At 44.7% G+C, this 25,344-nt stretch overlaps 1 protein-coding gene across 2 annotated transcripts in view; it reads left to right on the plus strand.

The window, feature by feature from the left end:
- The window catches only part of LOC143339030 (thyroid hormone receptor alpha-B), a 130,869-nt gene that overhangs the window by 101,087 nt on the left and 4,438 nt on the right, over nt 1–25,344 (plus strand). Inside the window, exons 4-9 of one of the 2 annotated variants that reach the window (XM_076760008.1) lie at nt 652–1,043; nt 11,355–11,416; nt 15,480–15,580; nt 16,713–16,860; nt 17,183–17,388; nt 24,713–24,859. In XM_076760008.1, coding sequence (XP_076616123.1) covers nt 988–1,043; nt 11,355–11,416; nt 15,480–15,580; nt 16,713–16,860; nt 17,183–17,388; nt 24,713–24,859 — 720 coding nt within the window. In that variant the 5' untranslated portion in view covers nt 652–987. Of the gene's footprint in view, nt 1–651; nt 1,044–6,681; nt 6,770–11,354; nt 11,417–15,479; nt 15,581–16,712; nt 16,861–17,182; nt 17,389–24,712; nt 24,860–25,344 lie in introns of those variants that run through there. The other variant, XM_076760009.1, reaches the window with a different exon arrangement.

Below are 25,344 nucleotides of genomic sequence, written 5' to 3' on the forward strand. Positions count from 1 at the left end.
GAATTAGCCTGTCGAGCTAATGCTCAGTAAAATAAAGGAACAACTCGGGGGTCGGGTCACGTTTGGGTCTCAGATTTGGAGCTACCTGTCAGATTATCAGACAGGTAGCTGCCAGATTTTGTATCACAGGGACAAAAGCATGAGAGTCTGTGATGCTAAAGCAGAAATGTCTTAATCTAAGTGAACACTCAGCATGTGAAACTGTGACTCGCTAAGAAAGATGAACCTCACAAAGGCTCAGAGGAAGCATGTCGGCAGGTGTGCTGGGATGAATACAGTGCGAGGTGGGGCAATGTGCAGAGGGTCTTCAGGATGCTGGACGTTGGACATCATTAGGGTGCAGTTCTCTTTCATTTTTGTCATTGTCATTTTTTCATTAATGTGCTGATTTACACAGTAAATGGTGAAAAATGCTCATTACAGCCTCCCAGTGTCTCGTCCCAACATATTCAGTTTACTGTCATGAAGGACTGAGAAAACCAGCAAATATTCACATTTGAAAAGTTGGAACCAGTGAATTTTTGGCCGCTTTTCTGAAAGAAACGACGTAATTAAACTGTTAGGTAGCTGCCAATTAATTTTCTGCTGGTAATGGACTGGTCTCAGCTCTGGAGGTGGTGTAATCTGACTCGTTCCTTTATTCTCTTCCAGGCTGGATCCCTCTCCACCCTCCGCACCCCTGAGACTGACATCCACCTCCAGCCCCGGCCCCAGTGCCTGCAGATTTACCCCAACAGGACCTACGACATCGTCCACACCTTGCAGTTTGACACCGAGCCGCACCGCACCAACCTCACAGGGGGTCGACTCCAACTGGAGACCCCCCCTCCCCCCCAGTCCACCCCACCTTCCTCCCAAAACCCCAGGGACGGGACCCTGTCATGTTCCACTGACTGACCCCTCCCGACTGGCGAATGACAAGTGTGCATCCGAGGGTGGGGCTTGCCTCAGTCTCTCATGATTGGCTGCTGGATGGAATTAAGGTGAATGGAACACGTTCCCAAGGAGCAGGACCCTAACCCATCAGAGGGAGAAGAGAAACGGTGAGTGGGACGCCATTTTCTTCCTGTTATCATCAGACAATCAAATTCCTCTCTCCCTCTTATTGAAAAGCTCGTCCTTTACTGAGGTGAATATATCCCTGAAATGAGGCACAGTTGGCTTGCTGTTATCGTGTAATGTCGTTAGGTACGGAGGAGGTTTTCTGAGGACATCTGACAGGGAATCTTTGTTTTTCAGTCTCTTTTATCGTCTAAATCTCTCATGGTGCTCTCTGTTTTCACGTCTCTGGGCCATTTTTTCCAGACAAGCTAAACAACGTAGCCCCCCCCCCCCCACTCTCTTCCTCTCTCCTGAATTGTTTTCAGAGAACTAGCCCTATAGCTACATCTGACCCCGACGCTTGCCCCCCCCCCCCCCCCCTGCATTTCTTGAGGAGCACAGCCAGTCAGACCGGGCCGAACACAAACAAACACAGCACTGTTTAAGCCCCTTGTCATTAATGAAAACATAATATTAGTGGAATGGAGCCTCTCTCATAGTGCTGTTGCGAGAGGAAGGGGCCCTCTGTGTGGACGAGGCCTCTGGTAAAGGGGGGGGGGGGGGTCATCAGTCAAGATCAATCTGCTCCGGCTTTGAGTTCAGCTCATGCACAAACAGTCACACTTCATACAAAGGTGCACATATTCACTTTAAATAGTTGTTTATTAGCATGCTTGCTTGTAGCATATTGCCTCATTCTGGCAGTTAGAGTCATTAAAAGTTAGTTTATTAAGACTGTGATTCATCTACAGCAACTTCCTAATAAGACATTGTTAAGATATATGCATGATATGCACGCCAACAAGCAGCTCATGGATGGTGGTTATGTGAACTTAATGTGAATGTATTCCAGACGTCTGTGATCATTTTAGGCGACATTATTTCTGTTAGAGTGTTTGTGTAGGAAGATCACAGCAGCGTCTGTTTACTCACACCGTGTTTTCACTTTGTTTAATCTCTATTGAGCGTCTGAAGAGGTTGTTGAGGAAGTAAACAGTCTGAGCAGTCTTTCACCAGAAGCTGACCGACTCCGCTGTGACAAGTAACCTGAAATAATTAAAACGTGAAGTGAGATTGTTTTTGGTTGGTTAAAAAACAAAGCATTTGTTTTGTATTTACTACCTTCGGACGGGGGAGGAAGTAGACAGGAGGAGCAACATGAGTCTGTGTTACTATGACCATGTGGAGGGACTCGCTGGCTGTCCAGAGTGCGGCATCAGATTCCCCTCCGCTGTGTCTCCATGTGCCACATTACAAGCTCGCGCTAAGAAAGTCAATCCAGCGGAGCCTGGATGGATTCCTCAGCTAACACGGACACCTGTCAGGAGATTAACAGCTCTGCTGCCGGGGGACGGGGACAGTTGGTGTGGTCATAGATGCAGGAGCCCGAGCGCTGGCCTTCCTGTTTCACTTGACATGTTTGGATGTAAATACTGTGCGTGTGTTACAACACCTGCACCAGGTGCTGGCTGCGGCGCTCGGCACGTCACCGAGGAGTGAAGCTGGACGAGGTGCGAGTCAGATAGCAGCTCTGTGTTCGACGACGGTGACGGTGGATTCCATTAAATTTCTGCCCCTCCCTTCCTGTTGACAGGCTGTTGTTTTGAACTGGTCGGGCTCTTTGAAGTGATGCTATGGTTACCAGCGTGCAGGCAGAGAATAGAGCACCTGTACCTGTGGACTGAAGATTGTTTCATGTGGTCTTTTACATAAACGTGACAGATTCTTTGATAGTGAAATATTAAGATAATGTTTTCCCTTACATTCTGATTTTCATTTCGGGCAGTCTGTTTTCCCTAAAACCACAAAGTTTGATGCCATTTTGTGTGAATTTGCTTCGTGTTCTTTGGCTCATTAAGATGCATGGATTGTTGAAGGAGTTCAGTTCAAACTCAGATGTGTCGTTGCAGTTTGCGTCACTTGCACTAACATGTCACTGCAGCTGATGCAAGGCTGCTTGCACCGTGTTGCATGAACAGTGGCAAAGGCTTGCGCCACAGCGCTGCGCGTGGTTCGCTGCATTCAGGAATCTTTGATCAGATCACAGTGCTCTGCTCTGCTCGGGGCGGCAGTCCTGTTGGCGCTATGAAGATAAACCCGATGACATGAAGTGATTTGAATGACTTAATTACTTGCTGCATTTGTACATAATGTTATTTCTCCGCTTCCATTTCCATCTTTTAACCTTTTAGACGGACGATCTGGGCTAATCAGAATTTCAGATTCACCACAGGTATGAACTGTGTCGCTCAGCTGTAAATTGCATGAGATGGGTCATAATAACTCCAAGTATCTGCGTCAGGGAACACACTCATACCTTTCTCTGCATCCAGAGAGAGGAGGCTCAACCTACCGCATACATAAGTAAGAAAAATAGGAACAGAACTATAAAAAGCATTTGCATCCAGGCACAAAGGGAGATATTATGGGTCTTTTTAAAGCCATGTATTTATCTAAAATGTCTTATTACTTTGCTCTCTTTACCCTCTGTGACATAAACGTGTGTTTTCCTGCTTACTGACGGTAACGTCGACCACAGCTCTCATGTGTGTGGTGATCAGATTCCCCGCCCCGCCATGCCACACTGCAGTGCGTCTATAGTAAACAAGATTCAGCTTTTCGTCCTGGACATGATGACGGGATGTCCCGTCATGCCCGCATTAAAGACATTGTTAATTGCACTCTTGCTATGGATTTTATGACTCATTACATTACTTTGTCTGTTGAGGATTTAGATACCAAGTTAGGCTTTGAAACTCGATGAATGCCATCAGGTTGAATAGAAAGGGAGTTACTGTACATACCGGTATGTCTGCCAGTTGATGAAGGTAATTACTTCATATGTGCTTGATGCAACATATGGGTGTGTCTGTACAGTATGTGCTATAGGGCTGCTGGGTTCTCACAATGATCATAATCACTATGAGCATTGTGTAGTTATATTTAACACGATTGTTCATTGACAAAAACTTGATCTGAAAAAACAAAAGTCTTAAAGTAATAATATCATTTACAATATTAATTTAAATAATCTAGAATATGTATTATAGTGTTGGGTTTATTTGGTATATAAAATGTTCGAAAAGACTTGCAACTCCAAGCACCGTTACTGTAATAGCACCAATAGATGAATCCAGGTGACGTCGCCTTGACTGAGCTGAACTGAGCATCACTGAAACAGAAAACAGCACATGAATCGTTTTATCTCCGTTATCCTGTTTTTAGAAGCGTTTGAAGCCAAAATCGGACTTGAAATCAAAATTTGATGGATCGCGCTGCCCTAATGTGCTGGGTTCGTACTTAAACCTGCTGGTTTGAACACAGTAAGGACGACGTTGGGCAGAGCTGTGTTCATTTTCATTTAACATAAACTCTGTAAAATCAACTGTAAACTCTCTCGCCCTTTTCTGAATAATTCACATCATTTGCATTGTCAAAATGACAAATATTTTTTTAATGTGTGTTTCTGCACATGGATGTGAAGTCTTTTTAAAAATTCATCCTGTTATTGTGTTGTTTTTTCCCTTTTGTGCACTAACTTGTAAATAATGTAGCGCTTGTTCAGTTTTAGGGATTTGTTTTTAATGAAATATTCACTGGAGGGCGTGCATATGCTTTGATTATCGTTGGATTATTTTAGAAACGTATAGAATGTAAGGATGCAAAATGCACGCAGTTGAGGAGCTAAATACAGGCTAAATGTAGTAATTTAGTCTATAAAATCTTTTTTGAGTTCCGTTCTACAGGACGTAACGAGCTGGATACGTTTGAGGATCGAGCTCCGTGTTTATTATTAGTTATGTGTGGGTTGCTGTACACTGGTGTATTTGAGCAGAGGGAGTTGTCTTGCTTTCACTCAGTGGCATGCTATAACCCCCTCTCGCTCAGCCTGTAATTTAGACGGTGGCGGGACACATGAGGGAACAAAGTGTCCATTAGCACTGGATGTATAGGACAGGACAGACACAGCTGTAGGCCTATAGCATGCACGCTGAACAATAGGCTACTGTGGCCCATTAAGCATCGGACAGGGAGTCTCATTCAGACGGGCGTTATGGATATAATTCTCTGGACTATTGTGAGAGTCTTTGTGTTGTCCTGTCTGGTTAAGGGGCATGCGCTTCAAAGCAGGTGCTTCTCAGTCGTCCATGACTGGCTGAAAGAACAGAAGACATATTTTCTGACCTCGAGTGTTTTGAATTTGTTTGTAATTTCAGTTCACTTTATCTTTTATGGTTCCCATGCTGTGAAGAACGCTTCAAACCCTGTAAGCAGGCCAAAACCAACGATGAATCGAACTGACGTGTGTGTGTGTGTGTGTGTGTGTGTGTGTGTGTGATATATGGTCTTCCTCTGTGCCACAGAGCTCCATTGTTGTCTAAAAACTGTTAAAACACGTCAATGAGCCACACTGTTGCACTGGCTGACATGTTCCTTCATTACCATGAACACACTCACTGTAGCTGTGGACTCAATACTATGTGCACTGTCCCGCTGCCTAAAACACACAACAGCAACAAATGCGGATTAATCCGCCACTGGAAATAGTCCCCAACAGATCTGCTCCTGTTACTGAGTGACATTTGCTGGAAACTACAGCTGCTGTGGGAATTAATTGAGACTTTTTTAAAAACTGAGTGGGTTTTTTGTTTTTTAGTTATTGAGCAGGAACCAATGAGTGTTGAGCTGAAGGGTCTGAAAGATAAAGTGTTTAGAGATGAAACAGAGGAAATATTGTAAAATGGCACACGGTTAAAAAAGCACCTCCACCTTTTGATTAAATGTAGTTAAAATATTCGTATGTTTCTTCTTAATTTTCTCTCTCCTCTTTCTTTCTCGAGTCTTTTTTTGAACACTTCCCCCCTGCTGCTTCTCTACATTTGCACACACACTTAGAAGTCTACTCAGCAGACTTCCCAGCGTCCTCTTTAATTCACGCCTCACATCCTAACAGCTACTGTACCTTCACCACTTCCAGGTCGTATCTAATCCTAACTGCTTTTTGCCGTTTGCGTGTACTTATGCGTGTTTTGCTTCTTTGTGCCAACCTTGTCAAGTCATCACATATATCACGTTGTGCCTTATCTCCCTCGCTATGCATCGTCTCACTGAATTAAAAAAGGACGGACTAACTCATGTTGGTCTTGACCTTTACATGGGATTTGTTGACAACAAGAAAGACCAAAGAATAACTCCAGCCTTATCCTTTAAGTGTGCCAACTTAAGGGGAATTATCTGTGAGGACACGCTGTTCTTGTGACTGGGGCTGGTTTGTTTTGCTCTTTGCTATCTTTTGCAGTCATGCGTACTGCTTTAGCTTTTATGAAAGCTGCGCTGTCCTCAGATCGTCAATACTTCTCAGTCACCTGACAGCCGGCAATTACCTGTTGGACGCGCCCCACAGTCGCTGTCAAAGTCACAGGTGGAGATGCTGGCTGCCCTCCAATCAGGGTAGACTGGGTGGTACTACCAGCAGAGCAAGAAAGTCTCACAGATTGGAGAAGAGGGAGGGAGGGAGGGAGAGGGAGAATATATTTGAGTGGGTCAGCAGGCTAAAGATAGCACAACTGCTAGAGACATCAGGGTGTAGGAGAGTGAGAAACACAGATAGAGTAAGTCCACGCATGAGGGCTGTGCAGCAGCAAGTCAGGTACATCTGCAACTTCAACTAGAAGCACTGCTCTGCCATGCATATTTTACAGTCCCACTGCGTCATCAGGTCAGCTCTGTAAGTCCTTTTCATGTCATCCTTTTGGCTTGTTTTGTAGATTCTCTGCTCCGTGTTTGTTTTGGGCTGTGTGTGCGTTTAGTTGTGCAACATGTGTACATGTTCCGCACAGCTATTGAGTCACAGGAATCAAACTGCTGCTCTTAAACTTCAGCTTAAAGCCCCGATTCCAAGAAAGCTGGCACGTCGCATAAAGCTTAAAAAAACAGCATGTGATCATTTGCTAATCCGTCTTGACATAAACTCAACTGAAAACAGCACAAAGACAATATATATTTAATGTTCAGCAGCTTCATTGATTTTATAAATATCTGCTTATTGTGAATCTGATGCAGCAACACGTTTCACAGACTGCAAAGATGTGGAACGCTCCAAAAACACCTGTTTGGAACGTTCCACAGGTGAACAGGTTCATTGGTGACAGGTGATAGTGTCATGATTGGGTGTGAAAGGGGCATCCTGGACAGGCTGAGTCGTTCACAGAGGATGGAGAGAGGTTCACCACTTTGTGAACACATGACTGGATGAAGGAGATGACTGCATGAGCTCAGAGCACTTCGTAAAACTGTTGAAGTTAAACACAGTTCATTTATTTTTATTCATGTTTTACACAGCGTCCCAACTTTCTTCGGTTCAGGGTTGTAAGTTTTATACTCTGTGTGGTTGTGTGTGTGTGTGTGTGTGTGTGTGTGTGTGTGTGTGTGTGTGTGTGTGTGTGTGTGTGTGTATGCTGGAGAGAAAGTACAGTGTGCTTGTTTCTGTGGGCTTGGCTCAGGTTGCTGAGAGGCACAGTGTGAGGGACCTTGCATATTTAGAGGTATGTTGCAATCCATATCCCATCAGAGTTTAGGAGTTGGAAATTGAAAAGCGCTCTGTGGTTCGCCTCCACACGGCATCGTGCCCCGACCTGCAATCACTCACATTCCATCAAAAAATATTCAATCACTCAATGTTTTTATCCGTGAAGTGATGTGCTCGTGTTTGCTCGCGCGTTGGCTGGCTGTGCTTTTTTGCATGAGCAGCCACATCAGATTTCCCTGTAGTTTGTTTAGAGCAGTGCTTCAGAGCGTCCTGCGAGGCGAGATGTTCGTCATTGAAACGCCGCCTCCTGCAGTTCATCTGACCAGACGTGGGAACTTTCACCCTGAAACGTATTCACGCTTACTGTGTTTTTGTGCGCTTTTGTTTTTGTGTTGTTTTCCTTTTGTTTCTCAGGGACACTTGACACCGTTTCTCTCTAAATCTTTCCACTGAGAGCTCTGAAAAGCACTTCTGAGGCTCCGCCAACAGTGCTAAGCTCTTTTTTTAGCTGCGAGGCTGATAATATTTTCATTAATGCTATTTTGGGCTCGATCAGATCTTAATAGAGGGTTGGAACTGGAGCTGTTTCAGAGAGCTCTGATTTATATTATCATTTCATTATTGTATCAGTGCTCTGGCTGTTGTTTCATGAAAAATATGTGCTTGAAAAAACAGAGCGCCGTGCAGCTCAGCCCAGGGAAAACCAGGATTAACATGTGGCAGGTTGTGGCAACTTAGGTTATGAGGGGCTTGTTGATGGGGTGCAAGATGTCAGCGCAGAGCTGCAGAGAAGGCCTCGTTGTCGAAGGAGTGACAGAGACCTGGATGAAGAGTATCTGTTTTTATCCAGTTCGACTGTGTTTCCATCTTTAACAACATGCTGTCACATGGGAGGAGTGAACTGTCTCATAGCTGACAATTTGATGGCTGTAGCCTCCAGCAGCTGTATGGAGTGATGTGGAAGCCAACTGGCAGAAGAAGTGACATTTACATTTGAGTGGCAATGAAAACTCCTCCCGTCTTTTTGCCGCTGTGACGCCTTCAAATCCTGTTTCTCAGCCTGCTGTCTCGTAACTTTTGCCCCAGAAATGAATCAAAAGCTTCGGCCGTGTTCGGAAAGCTCCAGCGCATTGTGAAATATGCACCGTGCCACCTTTGCTGTTGTTGCATGCCAAGAGGAGTCTCCTCCCAGGTGAGCATCCTCGCTCCTCCAGCTGTGAGACAGTCCTCCGCTCTCCTCCCACCCCGACAGGAACATCACGCCCTTTTCTAAGAAGCTGCTATAGGCACAGCAATCACCATAAATCAAGCTTCGACTCAGCCGGTTATTTAAGATCTTAATTTAATGCCCTCTTAAGCCACCTGATGTATTCTGAAAAAGGACAAAGGGAGCCATAACTGAAAACAAGACAGAGATATAACTGAAGCCAAGGTGAAATGTGACCGGCAGTTTAAGATGGTATTTACGCTCAATTACAGCTTCAGAGGCGGTGAAGTTATTCTGTTTCTGAGGGGCAAATGTTGCTCGCCGGCGTGAAATGTATAAAAATATTCTGGATTATGAGAGAGGGGAGAAAATGTGCAACATGTTGGTCATTCTTGGCGAACAGAGACGTCGCTTTTCATAAAATCCATCTGTCAGGTCGTGTCTGCACATGTCCACAAATAACAGACTGAGAGCTTTCCTCATATGTGAAAGTAATACAAGGTGGAGGTAAAGAATGCTTCATCACAAAGCAGAGTGGGGTGATATTTACTCCACCAAGGTCATAGTTTTCATCTCAGGATTCAAAAGTTCAGGAGAAAAGATCCATCAGCGCGTCCCAGGTCCATATTCAGATTATATCATACATTCAGATTTAACTCTGGTGTATTTACATTGTTATTATATCACATGTTATTACAGTTCCATATTCTAAAGTGACGAATTACAGTATAATCAGAGATGTCCGTATGCATATGGAAAGTGAGTTATGCATCCCATCACGCAGATTAGATCAGAAATGAAGGAGCGCAGAGTTTCACTTTTTCCCCCAAAGTGCTTTCAAATGTAGTTTTTCCAGAGTTGAAACGGATCGAGTGAAGGACGGCCACGCTCATCTCATGGACTAAACTCTTTGTGACAAGAGAAGCAGACGCAGCAGAGGCAGCGTCCGTGTTTGGAGGGTACACCTGATTTAATTCAGTTTCTATACGTCACATGTGTTAGATTTAAATGGGCTCTGTTTGGATTTATACACTTTTTAATGCAGATTTAAACTTTTAGCTTTTAATTATTGCAGACAGCTTTAGAGGGCGGAAAGATGAAGTTTGGAATTGAGACAAAGATTTCTAGGATTTTTCACCCTGTCACAGAGCTGATGATTGACAATAAAGATATTTAGATTTTTTAAAATGCAAAAAACTTAAATTCCATGTAAACTAAACACCTTAATGGGATTTTTATATATTATACAGTTTGCTCAGAGCTTTATATTTATATATATATATGTATATATAAAGCTTTCTGCAGAGCTCTGATTCAGACAACCACAAGAAAACCATTAATGAGACAAAAGGAGAAACATCAGGCCGAGCAGCAGAGGATGGATGACTTCCCCCCATAATAAAGAACATACAGTTAAACAGCCTCACAGAGAAATGTAACCTATAGGCCTGAGCAGTGCATCTTCACAGAGCGGGCCTGCGTTTTATTTATGGTGCTAATGGAGTCCTGCTCCCTCTCCTGGAGCTGGTATTAAAGGGCCCTGGTGTGGGAGGAGAGCTGGAGGCTATCAGGATTCTCTGAGAGCAAAGAGCTCAACTCTTGGGATTCTGAACACATCCAGCGCTGACAAGAAGCACTCACTGACTCTCTCCCATACTCTCTTTTCAGAGATGTTTTTCCCCCTCTACTCAACTCTCTCTCCTCTCCATCTCTGCGCTTTCATAATTCCCTTCAGAGCAGCCAGTTCCCATCTGTGCTTTACATGCCTTTCACATGTGTCAGTGTGGCTGCAGGTGTGTTTCTGAGTGCACATGCTCGTGGAGCATGCGTGCTGCTTTCCTTGATGCGCATTACAGTCGAGGTGTTTGTGCTTGGTCTGCTATTGCGGGCCTTTCCCGTGTGTACTCTAATAATTAGAGACGTTTTGGGGGATTAATTGTATTCCCACGAAAATTGCTTTCCTGCCGCTCGGATTCAGTGTGCGAGAACGCCCGAGAAAAGAGCCTTTTCTGCCAAAAGCAACTATACAACCTTCCTCTTTGACAAAGTGCTTATGAGTAAGCCTTTGCTCGTTGGTCCAGAGAGCTCCATTACTCCTCTCTGAGAAATTAAAGTGGCTGCAGACCATGCTCCTGTTTTTTTAACCTAATTAGAGTATCATGGCATCTAATCAGGCGCCTTTGTACTTACTGGTATTAATAAGCATTCCCATTAGCTTGATTTTGGCGCTGATGGAAACATGGCGTGTCCCCTCCCGGGGCAGCAGTGCTGCTATGGGAACTATTGTTCTTTGCAGAAGAAGACGAAGCGTTTGTCTGTAACAGGAGGAGATGGAACAAGATGACCTTTCAAATTTTTGGGCAATTTTTTTTTTCATTTTTTTCTCAAGCGTGGCCAAACTGCAGACTGCTTTCACACCTGGCCGAGATCCGATAACATTGCGAGCCAGAACTGTTCCAGATGTGGTCCGGCCGATTCAGTTCGGACTGAGATGTATCCAGATACAGGAAGGTGTTTTATATTTGCATACGCTTAACTTATTTCTCTTTTTTCTCTTTGTTCTTTGTTCTCTCTCAGGTGGCTCAATGGCCCAAAAAGGAAGAGGAAGAACAGCCAATGTTCGGTGAAGAGTATGACTGGTGAGTAACTGGTGGCTGGTGCTTTGATGAGGAGACTCTCTGCCTCCACCTGAATTTTTAAGCCGCTTCAGAAACACACCTGTCCTTTGGAGAATCAGAGCTCTTTGGGTGCAGGGAACCAGTCATTTTGAAAATCGCTTTCCCAGCGTTGTGTTCAGCTACGTTTGATGCATTTTGGAAAATTGTAGCTGTCAGTCTCACCACAGCGAGCGCAGGCGGCTGAGTGACTGCACAGAAGCTAGTGGTACGTGATTCATGGCTGCCTTGTGCACATTACGCTTTCGATTTGTCACCTCCAAAGAGGAAAAAAATAAAACATCTTGGCATCTGTGATCAATAAACGAAAGCCTTCTGCTCCCTCTGCTTTCTTGTCGGACGCGGCACGTTGTTTGAGTGACAGCTCCAAATCCCCCGAGCTTAAGAAAGCAAGTGAAGAAGAGAAGGGAGAGAGATTGAATGAGATAGGGTGGGAGGAACACCAGTTCAAAAACCTGAGTCTACAGGACGCTTGATTTGGCATTTAGAATATGTCTCCCAGGCCTGTCCTCTTCACGCGTTTCCCCTCCCAGCAGGCTTGTTGTCTGCCTCTCTGTGTCTCGGCTGGAATCTTGTACCATTCTCTACCTGCCATGGTCCATTTGAACTGGGAAAGTATGACAATGTGTCTGCCTGAGGGGCATGGTTGTCTGAGATCGAATTACCTTCACTGTAATGATGTCAGCGTTTTCCTGCGGGGGGGGCGGACCCTCAAACAGACTTTGGACACTTCAGCAGGGTTTCAGGACACCGAAGAGTGTTTGTTTAACACGTGCATTGATATCAGTCAGTGTTTTCGACCTGATCTGTCAACACACTCAGGCGGATGTGGAGCCATAGTCGTGGAGTTAAGGCACACGCACCGCTCATAATCCACAGTTAGTACACACACATACTTTGGAAAACTGAAGAATCCATTCTGCTTTAACAAAGTGAGAGGAAGCTACACAGAGTGTTTCAAATCACCACAGATATATTAAGATATGTTCAATGTGGATCAAAAAGCAGCTGACTGAATCAGGTGGTGACCTGTTAGAAGGTCATTCGGCTGCTTTAAAGGTGCATCAGGCTGTGTTTTTAGTAAACAGTGGATCGACTGCTAATGTAAAATGTGAGGTGACGAACCCACAGAGAATCATCCCCTGACTCGGCACTTTCTCAGGTCTACTGAGCATTTTAGGGTCTTTCAGTTCATTGTTTGGGTTTTGCAGCCCACAGCTCTTACTGTTGTGGTTCAGTCTAACGGCACCAGGAGCTGGTGGAGACCAAAACAGAGTTATAAGGAGGGTGAATATTAGATTTGATAGGTGTCCACAAACATGATCTTAGTGAATGCTAATGTTGTGCTGTGTCTGCTGGTTGTCTAAACAGGCAGCTGTTTGCTAACACATTAGCTTAAACAAGTTTAAAGGCTTTGTTTTCAGCTTGTTCTACTGCCACCTACTGGCAAAACATGTATTGACAATCAGCTTTTCAGTTAAGTAATCAGTGAATTTAATTATTTATTTTCTGCTTCCTCCACTGTGAGGATTCACACATTTGTACTGTAAATACTTTATGATTTCAGCCACTTTGAGTCTGTTGTTCAGTCAAAATGAGGAAACGTGACGATTCAACACTGATTTGTTTAATAAGAAACCCATAGATTGACTGAAAATGGAACATGAGCCTGAGTTTCAGCCCTGGTCTGTTCTCAGTCATAATCACAGCAGCAGTGGGCACGCGAGATTTTATATAACAGCTGCCGATCCAACTCCAACATCAGTGTATAGTTTCTTGTCTCCTGATGTCCTCCTCAATGTTTACAGTCTCAAGTGTCACCTCACCGTGCTGTTGTCATGTAAGGACCTCGAGAAACAATCCTGAGACTCCTCCGGGGACCTGATTCCTACCACCCTGAGCCACGCACGTTGATAAAACCCAATGGCAGATGTTATGTTGGGAAACATGTGAAGACAAAATATTTATCTTGACTCGGCCTCTCCTTCCCTTTCCTGGGTTTGTCGGTGGAGGTATTGCAGGGCCCGTTGTGGGAGGGGTGGGTATCCAGAGGCGGAGAGCTGCAGTGTTATTGATTTTGGGCTTGGCTTCCAAACACAGCCACAGCAGGCTGGCTCGGAGATCCGGCTGCCGCTGCTTGTCCTGCCAGCACACTGGAGCTGACATTTTTCCTATATGATCGCTGTCTGATGTCCCAGTTATCTTTCCTTTGGCCTGCTTCTCTTCTCCTCCCTCTTTCTCCCCCTTTTCCACCTCTCCTCCTCCTCCTCCTCCTGCGTCCTCCCCATTTAGTTTGGATTATTTTCCTGTTGTCTTCTGCTCTCACTGCTCTCTTTTCCCCCTCTGAAGGGTTCAGTTTCACTCCTTTTCTTTCTCCTCCATATTTCACACTAGTTTTCACTCGAGCGCTTTGCTTTTTTCTCTCCATCTAAATTAATATTTTGATTCCAAATGGATTTTTCTTATCAGCAGAAAGCTCTTCAACGGTATATGAAAACCAATTTGGCCAAAATGCCACTTGTGCCCCATCGCTCCCGTCTCTCCTTCTCCTCCTTTTTTTTCTCCCTCTCTTTCCCACCATCCTCTTGTTGCCCTCCCCCTCCTCTTCTAAAATCTGTAACAAAGCCAAAAGGCAGAGCCCAACTGACACTGCCAGTCACAGCTCTCGCCACGCCTTGGTATATACACACACACACACACACACACACACACACACGAGTATATATGTCATAAGAGCGTGCATGTTCAGAGTGTAAAGCTCTGCCAGTAGCTGTGTGTGTGTGTGTGTGTGTGTGTGTGTGACTCAGATACCCACATTTGTGTATTTATTTATGTCTTGCAGTGTACCATCTCCTCCCCCTCCCAGTTTATGAGCTATATATCGTATGAAATGGTTAGAAATCTGCTATTTCCTGTGTCTCTGCGCTCCCTCTCTCAGTCTCACTGGTCTTGCAGGCAGTATGGAAAAAGAACAGAGCGTCCTATTCCCGAGTTTAGTGCAGACGAACGGCTGCAGAGCGAGGAAGAGGAGTACACAGAGAGAGAGAGAGAGAGAGAGAGAGATCACTGAAGTCTATGTAACCTATACACTTGAACCAAATGAGACTATAAATCAAATTCTAATAACATTAAAGACTCAGTTTGTAGTGTTGTCACATTGATCTGATGGATATTTGTATATTTAAGCGAGCAGTGATGCAACACGGAGCGATTGTGTGGGAGTGTAGAATTTACTAGATGTCAGGAATATTTCTGAATGGTCTGTTTTTGTGTAAGTTGTAGGAGCTATGGAGCTTTAAAGGTGCCCTCCAGCTTTCTCTCGTAAACAAACAGAACTTGTGCTTCTCACCCAGAATAAACTGTGTGAATCTTCGGCGTCTGACAAATGTGTTGAAAGCATTTTCCTCCTCGTGGGCCGATTTTTAGAGTATTTGAAATCATGCGTTTGCCAGCAGTCTTCTTCACTCCCTCTGCTGATGACATTTCTTGCCACATTACTGCCACCTACAGTTGTTCAGCGGAATATTGCGAAACCATCAGCAAGAATGTGCATCATGGCGCCCACGTCCTCGTGCGCCTGCAAGATACAAAGAAAAAGGAAGCGTTTATAAAGACATTGATCATATCTCTTCCACAGGGTCCCTTTAACTGTGTTAGAAAACCACTGATTGTGTCGCTCTGCAGGTCAGACTGTTGCTGTATTGTCGCGAGAACTTGCTCGAGCTCACTATATATTCTTTTTCTGTCTTGCTTCAGAAACGTAATGCATGTTATCTGGAAGCTTCTTCTCGGCCCAAGAAAATGAATACAGTCCCATAAACCATTGAAAATGACTTGAGAGAGTTCTTATTCATCAGCTTGTTCTTCTAGCTGACCCCAGATCTGCTGCTGTGGTGTTGGGTGTGTTGTTCTGAAGCAGCTGTCCTGTGAGACTGATCGGATATCAGTGTTGGTGTGATAGACGCAGGCGGCTTGAGGAAAATCTGGAGTGATGTCGTCTCACTTTGCCTCTGCTTTTCTCTCTCAGGGTACATCCCCAGCTACCTCGAAAAGGATGAGCCATGTGTGGTGTGTGGCGACAAGGCCACAGGTTACCACTACCGCTGCATTACCTGCGAGGGCTGCAAGGTACACACACACACACACACATCATCATGCATTCATTTCCTCACCCTAACCCGAACCTTTACCCAAGTCTTCACCCTGAATTTTAGTGATTTGCATTATGAGGCTTTGCATTTTGTCCACACTGGGAAGGAATGTGGCTGTCTAAACACATTTATGTCCTCACAACATGAGTAATACACAACACCAGTTTCAGACACATAATATCAGAAAACCTGGTATGAGGCCTCTGAGGTCAACCGCTTCTGCACACACACACACACACACACACACACACACACACACACACACACACACACACAGAGTCTGAAACAGTCACTTACTTCAAAGTGAGCGACAACATGCGCACAAACGCCTCCCAAGGTCACAGACTCGTTACGTACAACCACACAAAGATGATCTGTCGACATGTTTGTTGAAAACCTGTCAGTCTGTCACGTCAGCTCTCAGTCTTTGTCTTCCTGGCTGTCAGTCGGCCGTGTGATCGGCCTGCTTCTGTTCCTTCTCCTCATGTTTGCTCTTCAGTAACATGTGATATCTGAGGCGCCGCTGAAGGGGCTGTGGTTAAGCTTAGTGGGCAATGATGCGTTTGACGTATGATTGATCGGGCCGTCAATTAAAGACATCAGAGTCATGCTAATTATTTGACTTATCAATACATGCGTGTCACTAATGCAGAGATTTCTTCACGCAGCAGAATAATAAGTTTAATCTAATATTACAGTCGTCAGGTTGAGGCGTTTTGTATGGGTATAAATTCATTTCCAACCACAGTTTGTTCATCTCACTCCTACGCTAATGCCTTCATGCAGTTACAATGCTTGGGTGCTAACAGCTCTGACAATGGCAGTCAGGTACAGACCAAATTAGAACAAGTTTTAGATTAAGACTCTTATTTCTGGTGCAGAAAATGTCTCCCTGTGACAAACAGCAGTGTGCTGCGGTAGACTCCATGTTTTCATTCCTTCTTGTCACTCTTCTCCCTTTGTCTCCCGTCTTCTCTCATTCCCCCTCTCGCTTTCACCTTGTCCTTTTACCCTCTGTGTACCCTCTCTATGTGCCTCTCTCTCTGCATTCCTTTTCTTTGTCCACAAACAATCCATTCATCCACCTCTCCCTTCCTGTCTGTCTCCAGGGTTTCTTCCGTAGGACCATTCAAAAGAACCTCCACCCCTCCTACTCCTGTAAGTACGATGGCTGCTGCATCATCGACAAGATTACCCGCAACCAGTGTCAGCTGTGCCGCTTCAAGAAGTGCATTGCAGTGGGCATGGCCATGGACTGTGAGTGTTGCACCTTCGCATTTATGCACCAAACAGACAAATGAGCTCACACTAAGAGATAGAGGACAAAGAGAACGTACCTTAATGCAGCCGTATGTCTCGCTTTTTGCTGCTTTTAATGAATGATGATTTTAAAATTACACATCTCATATGTGGTGGTGCAGCGGTAATGATGTGAGGACTTTATATAGAAGGTAACTATAGAAACTTTATGATTAAACTTTCTGCAACACGCAAGCTAATGACATCAGTTGGCTTTGTTTCCCCTGATGCTCTCTCTTTCTAATGGTCTTTTTCCTCCTCTTCCATCATCTCCTCCCAGTGGTGCTGGATGACTCAAAGCGGGTGGCTAAACGGCGCCTGATTGAGGAGAACAGGGAGCGACGCAAGAAGGAAGAAATGGTGAAAACTCTCCAGAACCGTCCAGAGCCCACCGGAGACGAGTGGGACCTGATCCACCTGGTGACGGAGGCCCACCGACACACCAACGCTCAGGGCGCCCAGTGGAAACAGAAGCGCAAATTCCTGGTAAGAAGACGTGGAGAGATAGAGTGAACCAGACAATTACCCATCAAATGCTAGTGAAAATGTTGAATTGAGTGAAGTTCTGAGATTCTGTTCAGATTTTAAAGGAGAACTCCAACATTTTAGCCAGACATCTTGTCCTGTAGCTCCCAGATCTCCACTATTAATCTGGTGTGTACAACGTTATCATACCTGACAGAAACCCTCGCCAAAACTAAGAAAATCACACCCGAGCTGTAACAAATCCCAATGATCATTTACGTTCTGGACGTATGACCAAAACATCCTCATACGTGAACAACAGAATAGGTCGTTTGCCAATTCCAAAATTGCGTATATGACGACTGGAAAGTACCAGCTAAAGGCATACGTACTCAAAGAACTGGAGTTACATCCAGCAACTACTACGTAACATTGTGGAACAGTTGCTGTAGGTTAGTTAGTTTGGTTCAGGAAATGGTTTCTGTTAAAATAAGCACCTTTGATACATAACTTTTTTACCTAAGTTACCTTAAGTTAAGTACGTAACGTACGTTTAAATAAGTCAGAGTTGACTTCAGGCTTCTTGAACAGCGTTGAACATGAACAACAGTCTGCCAGGTGAAAGTTCTTCGTCACCTGACTTCCTCCTTTCCTCCATTCATAGTTATAATGGCCACTAGAGGGTGCCACTGAACAATAAGTTATATAAACTATATAAAATATGGGGTTCACGAAGCTGCTCGCACAGACAAAAATGAAATGAGATGGTTTAACAAACGTGGCCTGAAGTTTATTCTACATGTCCCTGTTTTACGGAACAGCAGTGACAGCTTGTTCGAGCACTCAGGATGAGTTGACTTTCCAGTTTTTTAGTGCGAAAACGCTCAACAAGCACCTGCACAGGAGTCATTCCAAACCATAAACTGTGCTTTGGTGTTTCCATTTTTCTGCTTTGAACCCCATCAGAGCTAAACAGCAGGACAGTATGGATTACGTCCTGCCTCAAACACGCGTGCTAAAATCAGAAATGATAGAGTTTCATTTTATCTGGGTGAGCTGATTCCTCACATGCCCGACTGTCAGAGCAGCTCTTTATGACTTTATCGCTCTGTGTTCCCTGCTGTCTGTTTCTGTTTCTGTCTCTCTCTGTCTGTGTCTTTATTCCTCAGTTCTCTCCAGCATTTGGGGGGTTTATTCATCCTAATCCTTCTGGGCTCTTAACCAGTCCTAATTCCCTTCATAGTTTTCATTCACACCTCGACGCTTTTTTTTTTTTCCCTTGCTTTAATCTCTTCGCCGTCTTCAGCTCTTTGTTTCCTCTCTCACTGTCCCTCAGTGACTACCCTTACTTTCTCTCTATTTTTTCCCGTCTGTTTTCTGTGAGCTTCCTCCTTATCTCAGCCAGCGCAAATCCTCAGTCATGAGCACTCATCTGCATGTTGGCAGGGATGCTGGCAGTCAGAGCTTCTCTCTCTCAAACTGTCTTCCTGCTGCTCGTGTTCAGATTTATCCTGGACAGCCCTGTCAGGGAGTCCCTGCCTGGTATCGGTCCTCCTCTGTCTCACACAGACAGATGCTGACCTCATGCTTTGGCCCGGGATTATCTGAGGCTCTTACCCAGTTTTAAGCACTCATTAACAATTTCACGGCAGCCTTCAACCAGAGCTCACGGCCAACTCGAGGGGCTTCATTTAAAAAGCAAGTATCTGTGAGGTGTAGGTGGGTGTTAGATGTGAGAAATGTGGGGGTGGGGTGTAGGGGTTCATCTGGACAGGGGTTGAAAGCACTTGTGGTGTAATGGCAAGTATTGTGGAGGGAGTTGCTAGGCAACAAGGAGGACGTGGCCGGGTGTGATGGGAAGGGGGCCATGTGGGGATGGCGTAGGTGAGGACGTGTGAAGCTTCAAGCGGAGATGAAGTGTAAGAATTTCCTTGAAGAGAAAAGATAGATTTGAAGCCCGGTTTGTTTTTGTGTGAAGTAGATCATTATCGCCGGCCCTCACTTCCACATGACTCCAGACACACATGTAGGATTAGAAATCGGAGTGCGTAGGCTTGGACTAGTGTGAAGAAAGATATTGTTTTACTGTATTTAACCTACAGTAAGTTGTAGGAAGCCCGTCTCTAGAGGATTTAAAACACTGATTAGCACAGTAACCCATGCCACTTTGAAATACTGTGTATAAGCCCTGAGCTCGGTTTATCTCAAAGGATAAATAGTTCTATTTCACACAGGCTTCACCCACTAACGGGGCTCTGGAGGCTGTAGCCGCCGAACCCTGAATATCTAAATTTACATGCTAAGCCGACCAGGATGAGCCTTTTCAGTTCCGTGGGGACGGCAGCTATGAAAGGGCAGCAGTGACACCGCTCCTCATACGCACGCCGTACTTTAGCTCTCAAATGACTACTTAGTCAAGGGTGACTTTGGTGAATGATGCAGTGATTACAGTAAAGCTCAGCATCAAGTCAAGCAAAGGACCGCGGTCTTTTGGCAAAGGGGAGAAGAACGATGGAGCCGAGAAGCAAAGAAATGCAGATAAAGTGTCTCAAATTTGCTAAGATCAATATGTTGAGTCTAACTCAGCCGAGTCGACTAGTCTAAGAGTAAGAAACCGCTCAGAGAACAGTCAAAAGTTAATCCACAGAGTTTAACATTGTCTGACAAAATATCGCATATGTTATAAGAGCCATCCCAAACCATTAATCACATCGTTCAATTACCAGATCACATTTTAAAGGCTGCTGAAATGTGTGGCGCTTTGCCCTGTGTCCTGGAAGATTTCAGTGTCCCGGATCTGGAAAATATCTGTTTATGGACCCTATTTTCATGTGTGTTTGTGTCCAAATGACTAATGGGGGACAACATTTTTCTGAAACTGGTCCACTAAGTGCTTGTTTTTGTCACTGACAGGCTCAGACTGTTATTCGGAGCGTATGACAACAGTATGGAAAGGATCCCTTGTTGTCAAAGAGTAAGATCCTTTTTATTTAACCAGAAACAGGCGCTGAATCACTCCTGCCAAAGCCACAAGACTCCATTTACAGAAGGAGTAACTTTATCACTTCATTCAATCTGAACAGAAACAAAATAAACTCTCTAAAACCCTCTTGGTCCGCCGTTCCAACAAGCACCACCAACTCTGGTTTGGTGGAAATAAACTCGTAATTCCGCGAATCGGGAGAGGAGCGAGAGAGATGGCAGACATCAGAGAAGCAGCCGGGGAAAACAGCCCGTGGAGCCAGAATACTTTCATATCGAGTTATTCTCACCGGACAGTGTGATGTAAGGATTTAAATATGCCAGACTTCAGCTGGTTCTCCTGGTTAAGAGAAAACCGTAATTTGCATACATTCATTAATAAAATAAGTGCAATCGATGAAGGCGTCTCATCGTGCTCATCCTCAGTCAGGAAGATTTTTTTTTACATGCAGATCCAACAAACATCTGTTGTCCGTGCAAACTGTAAAAACATCACATTAAATACATAGATTAGACTTAGACGCAGGCAGAACACTCGAGTCTCTCCACCGTCAGGTTTGACATTTATTTCTGTCTCATGACGTGACACAAATTCTGCGAGTGTCCAGTTGAAAGTGTCCGCCGGCCACGACTGAATGCACCTGATCGGCGGCGACTGCAGTTTGTTCGCTTTAGATTTTTCACAGCTGCTAAAACCAACAGCAGCACAGCTCTGAAACCTGCTTCACTCCTGTGTCTTGCCCACTGTATTATTTGGCTGAGTGCAACCAAGCCTACACACACTCACTCACTCACACACACACACACACACACACACACACACACACACACACACTGTTTGAGTTACAGTTACACAGTGTTCTCTCTCACACTCTGTGGTCAGGCATCTGGAAATAGCTTTTACAAGAGATTCAGTTCACACAGCTGTGTGTACGTGTTGTCCTCTAATCATTCGAGAGCCGTTTTTATTAAAGACACACATAGAAATTCTTGGGGATTAGCATGTTTTTAACACAACAAGCCTCTACAATAACAGACTAACAGCACGCTGTTTGCGACGGATAGATACTAAGAATAATATGAATGATTAAAAAAAGTCTTTACCAACAAAATTCCAAAACATGTACATAACATTTTTCGCAGTGGAATAAATTTCCTCAAATCATCAAGTATGAATGCAAAATTGTTCATTCACTCATATTTACTCATACACAGAATGCTTTGTAATTATTCATTAGTTCCCACTATCTTGCTCGTAAAAGGTCAGGCCACACTTTACGCTCCAGGTCTTTTATTTAGTTTTCCAGGCCAAGTGAAGCATGAACCCTACTGGCAGCCTTTCAAATCACACAGATCTCCTGTTTTCAGTAGGTTGTGAACTCATTAACTTTATCTGAAGTCATTTGCTGTTGGACTCGGCGACATCGGGCAAACAGGACAGCTCAGCCGGCTGCTTTGAAGCCTTCTGCTCAGCTGTGTGCACGGGGACATGTGGTTTTGGTTGAACGCAGGCATCCAGACCTAGATGTTTGAAAACATCAGCATTTTTTAGCCTCATACCTGCAGAGCTGCAGCTCTGAGGTGATCCGATCACCTTTCACACAGTGCACTGTTCTGAACAGGGTATTTGAACGTATTGTTTCCAGATGATTAATATCAATGCATGCTGAGGTTCAGATGTCTCAATCGATCCCCTGATATCACTTTACAGCATATAACATAGTGCATTATAGGACAGAAAGAACGGTAGTTTCCTCACAACAAGGCAGCTTCACCACGACTGCTGAACAATATTTTGTGCTAAACACCCAAAATCCAGTAACTTTATTAATTAAAAATGATTCTTAATCACATAAAGCATGAACCAGGCGTACGATTCACAGCACCGTGGAGAAACCATACATCAGCCAGATTAAAACATATTGGACCTCATTTCTCTTCTCCGGCTCCACTGGAACAAACTTTCCAGCTCTAATCCATCTGATAAAAGGTCAAGAGTTGAGGCTCACCACATAACTGATGAGACTGCAGTAAAAAGTTTCTCCCCCCTTTCCTCCTCTCCGTTTAGCCGTTTCCCACTGTGTACCAGGATTCATGTCAAAGTCCAAATATCTTGTGCCTCTTCAGGGACACATCAGCTCCGGGTTTCTTTTTTTCCAAACGTAACAGAGAAGAGTTTCTGTCGGAAAACTGGCATTGGCTTGTCCCTGACCGACCGGCCTGTGCAGCCGAAGACACAACCCCTCTGCAGCTCCGCGGTTCTGCTGTAGCCAAGTGTTTTCCCTCAGTGCCACCCAGATGGCCATGCAGTTAATGAACAAACATTAACAGTTGCAGGAAAATCACATTAGTCCATATGAAGCCCCACAGGCCTGATTTACACCCATGCACAGCACAATCACACGTTCTCATCCTTCTCTGTGCAGTCAGTGAACTGTGGAAGCGTCAGAGCTCCGGCAGCACTTGTAGTTTCAATGGTTGAACTCTCTTCGGGGGAGACTGTAATGGTGTATTTAAAGTGTCATTTCAGCCACGTTACAAACAGCATGGCCCTCATGGTATGTTGCCATGCAGATGGTTTTGTTCTTTCTTGGACAGGTTTTGAGGGATCTGTCTGAGATCTCTGCCGCCACGTCAATTCAATGCAAGTGAAAGGAATTTTTGTTCGCCGCAACATCTGTCCCCATTAATGCAGATAATCCACAGACCTCTCCGTGAACGGTTTCTGAGCAGCTCCTCTAAAAACTTGTGTTGATGACGCCAGTGGATTATGGAGAGCTTCTGTAAAGACACACTGCCGTTGAATGCCTTCAAATGCAGTTTTTCAGTTCTGTGAGCACCTCCAGTGTGTGGCTCGGTGCAGAAATCTCAGCTATCTGAAAACGTGGACAAATAAAACCAGAAGTGCCCTCATGGCTCAGTGTCACTGGGGGTAAGAGAGAGAACACGTTTCAGCAAAACAGTTTAAAGCGACCCAGCTAGCAGATCTGAGCTGGAGCTTTGTTTCTGTCACAGTGTCAGCTGTGACTCGTGACTCGTATCTGAACCTTTGTCTTGCGTTTGTGGCGTCCGTTCAGCGGTTCTTAGCCTCTCCGTCTCTCCGGAGAGACATTTCGTCAACTCTGAAATAAAAAATGCCACTGACCTCCACCAGTGAAACCAATGCTTTGTTTTGGCTCTCGCATGACAAGCGTTGCAGTCCATCAAAGATATTATTACCATTATTTAAATCTCCCATAATTGCTCAGCTCTCAGCTGCACAGCGGAGGATTGGCTAAGTTCACACTGATTTACGCAATCCCTCTCCCTCTGGATTATGATTGATGGTTCCTTGTGGGAGGTGATTATTTCAATACTTTTATCTCATCCCATTTATTGTTGAAGCCCAGTCTGAATAAATGACTTCGGCCTTGACACTCGCTTTAGTCAGTCGAGCGTGAAACAGTATTCTTCATAGTCACAGCCTCGATTCGCACAGCTCTGTAAACATATGTATTACCGATGTGCAGTTTCCCCGCTGCAGTCCTCTGAGTAACCAGTATCTGTCGGGTGACGTGTCCCTTTGCTTTCACAGAGCACAATCTGCTGTCCTTATCTGATTAATTGGTTTTAATTTATCACCCGAGGCAAGTGAGCACTTTGTAGAGAGGAGCAAAAAGGCTGTAAAACCATTTAAAACTGTTGTTTCCTCCGCCATATTTTACTTTAAGCCCTACACCGCTCTTATCGATTCCTCTATATTCTTCAGTTATTCTTTCGTGCCCCTCAGTTCTAAGAACACATATCTCAGTGCACTCTCTGCAATGTGTTCTCCTCTTTTTCTTCTCGTGTTTCGGCTCAAACACTCCTCTTCTGTCACGGCATATTCACGTGCATGTTCTATTTAAACGATAAGGCTGCAAGTACTCCGAATTTTCCTTATTGTCAACAAATCCCATGAAAAGACCAAAAACAACAATGTGCTAGTCCGCCATTGAATAATTTACATCTTCCTTCCCTCGCTGTAGCTCTCAGCACCAAGCTTATACACACCGACTGAAGACATAAATGCTTAAAACAGGTCTCAGATATGTAGCTACATTTTTTTAAAACGCTCAGTAATCTCCTAAAACAGGTGGGCGCTGTACTTTTTTGCACACATTACTCAAACAGGAGGGAAGAGCGCATTTGTTGGGGACTATTTTCAGCTGCGGATTAATACACATTTGCTTCTTAAGTGAGTTTTTACAGCAATGTTTGAGGGATTGACTCAAAATCAACTATGGTAGCTTTGATGAAGGAACAGATTTTGGGCTATAATGGAGCATTTAAGGATTATTCAACTGTGCTCTAATCAGCCGCCTGTGTTTGTATCTCCATGTAGCCAGAGAAAATCGGCCAGTCCCCGGTGGCGCCCACGTCAGACGGAGACAAGGTGGACCTGGAGGCCTTCAGCGAGTTCACCAAGATCATCACTCCTGCCATCACCCGTGTCGTCGACTTTGCCAAAAAACTGCCCATGTTCTCCGAGGTGAGTGCTGGTTAACGGTCTGGAGGATCAGAGGGCGAGCGCGGGAGTCTGACAGCGACAACTAACTACCACACGCAGCAGACGCCGCCGCGTGTACGCTGAGGAAATGTGTGATTTAAGAGGTGAATTTGTCTGTGAGTTCGTCTGCCTGAGCCGGACTGCGACGGCACGCGTCACAAGAGTTATGACCACGGTTTACAACCTAACGACGCGCTCCATCTTTCTCAACCTTTGTGTCGTTTAGTAGAAAAATACAAGGCGCAGGTTAATATGCTGATCGTTCACACTTTGCTCACAATGTTTGTCTGGCTTGGAAAATAAACCCAGGAGCAGCTTTTGTTCGTGATGACAATCAGAAAGGCACTTCGGCTCCTGTCTGCTCCGCCTTAATTAGCAACATATAATCATGTTTCTTGTCTCTGCTGCTTGTAATGAGACCTTGTGTGATTGGCTAATTATCACAGTGCTGAGTAACTGTCTGGAGG

This window comes from Chaetodon auriga, chromosome 20, assembly GCF_051107435.1.
Source record: "Chaetodon auriga isolate fChaAug3 chromosome 20, fChaAug3.hap1, whole genome shotgun sequence".
In the NCBI taxonomy this organism is placed as follows: domain Eukaryota; kingdom Metazoa; phylum Chordata; class Actinopteri; order Chaetodontiformes; family Chaetodontidae; genus Chaetodon; species Chaetodon auriga.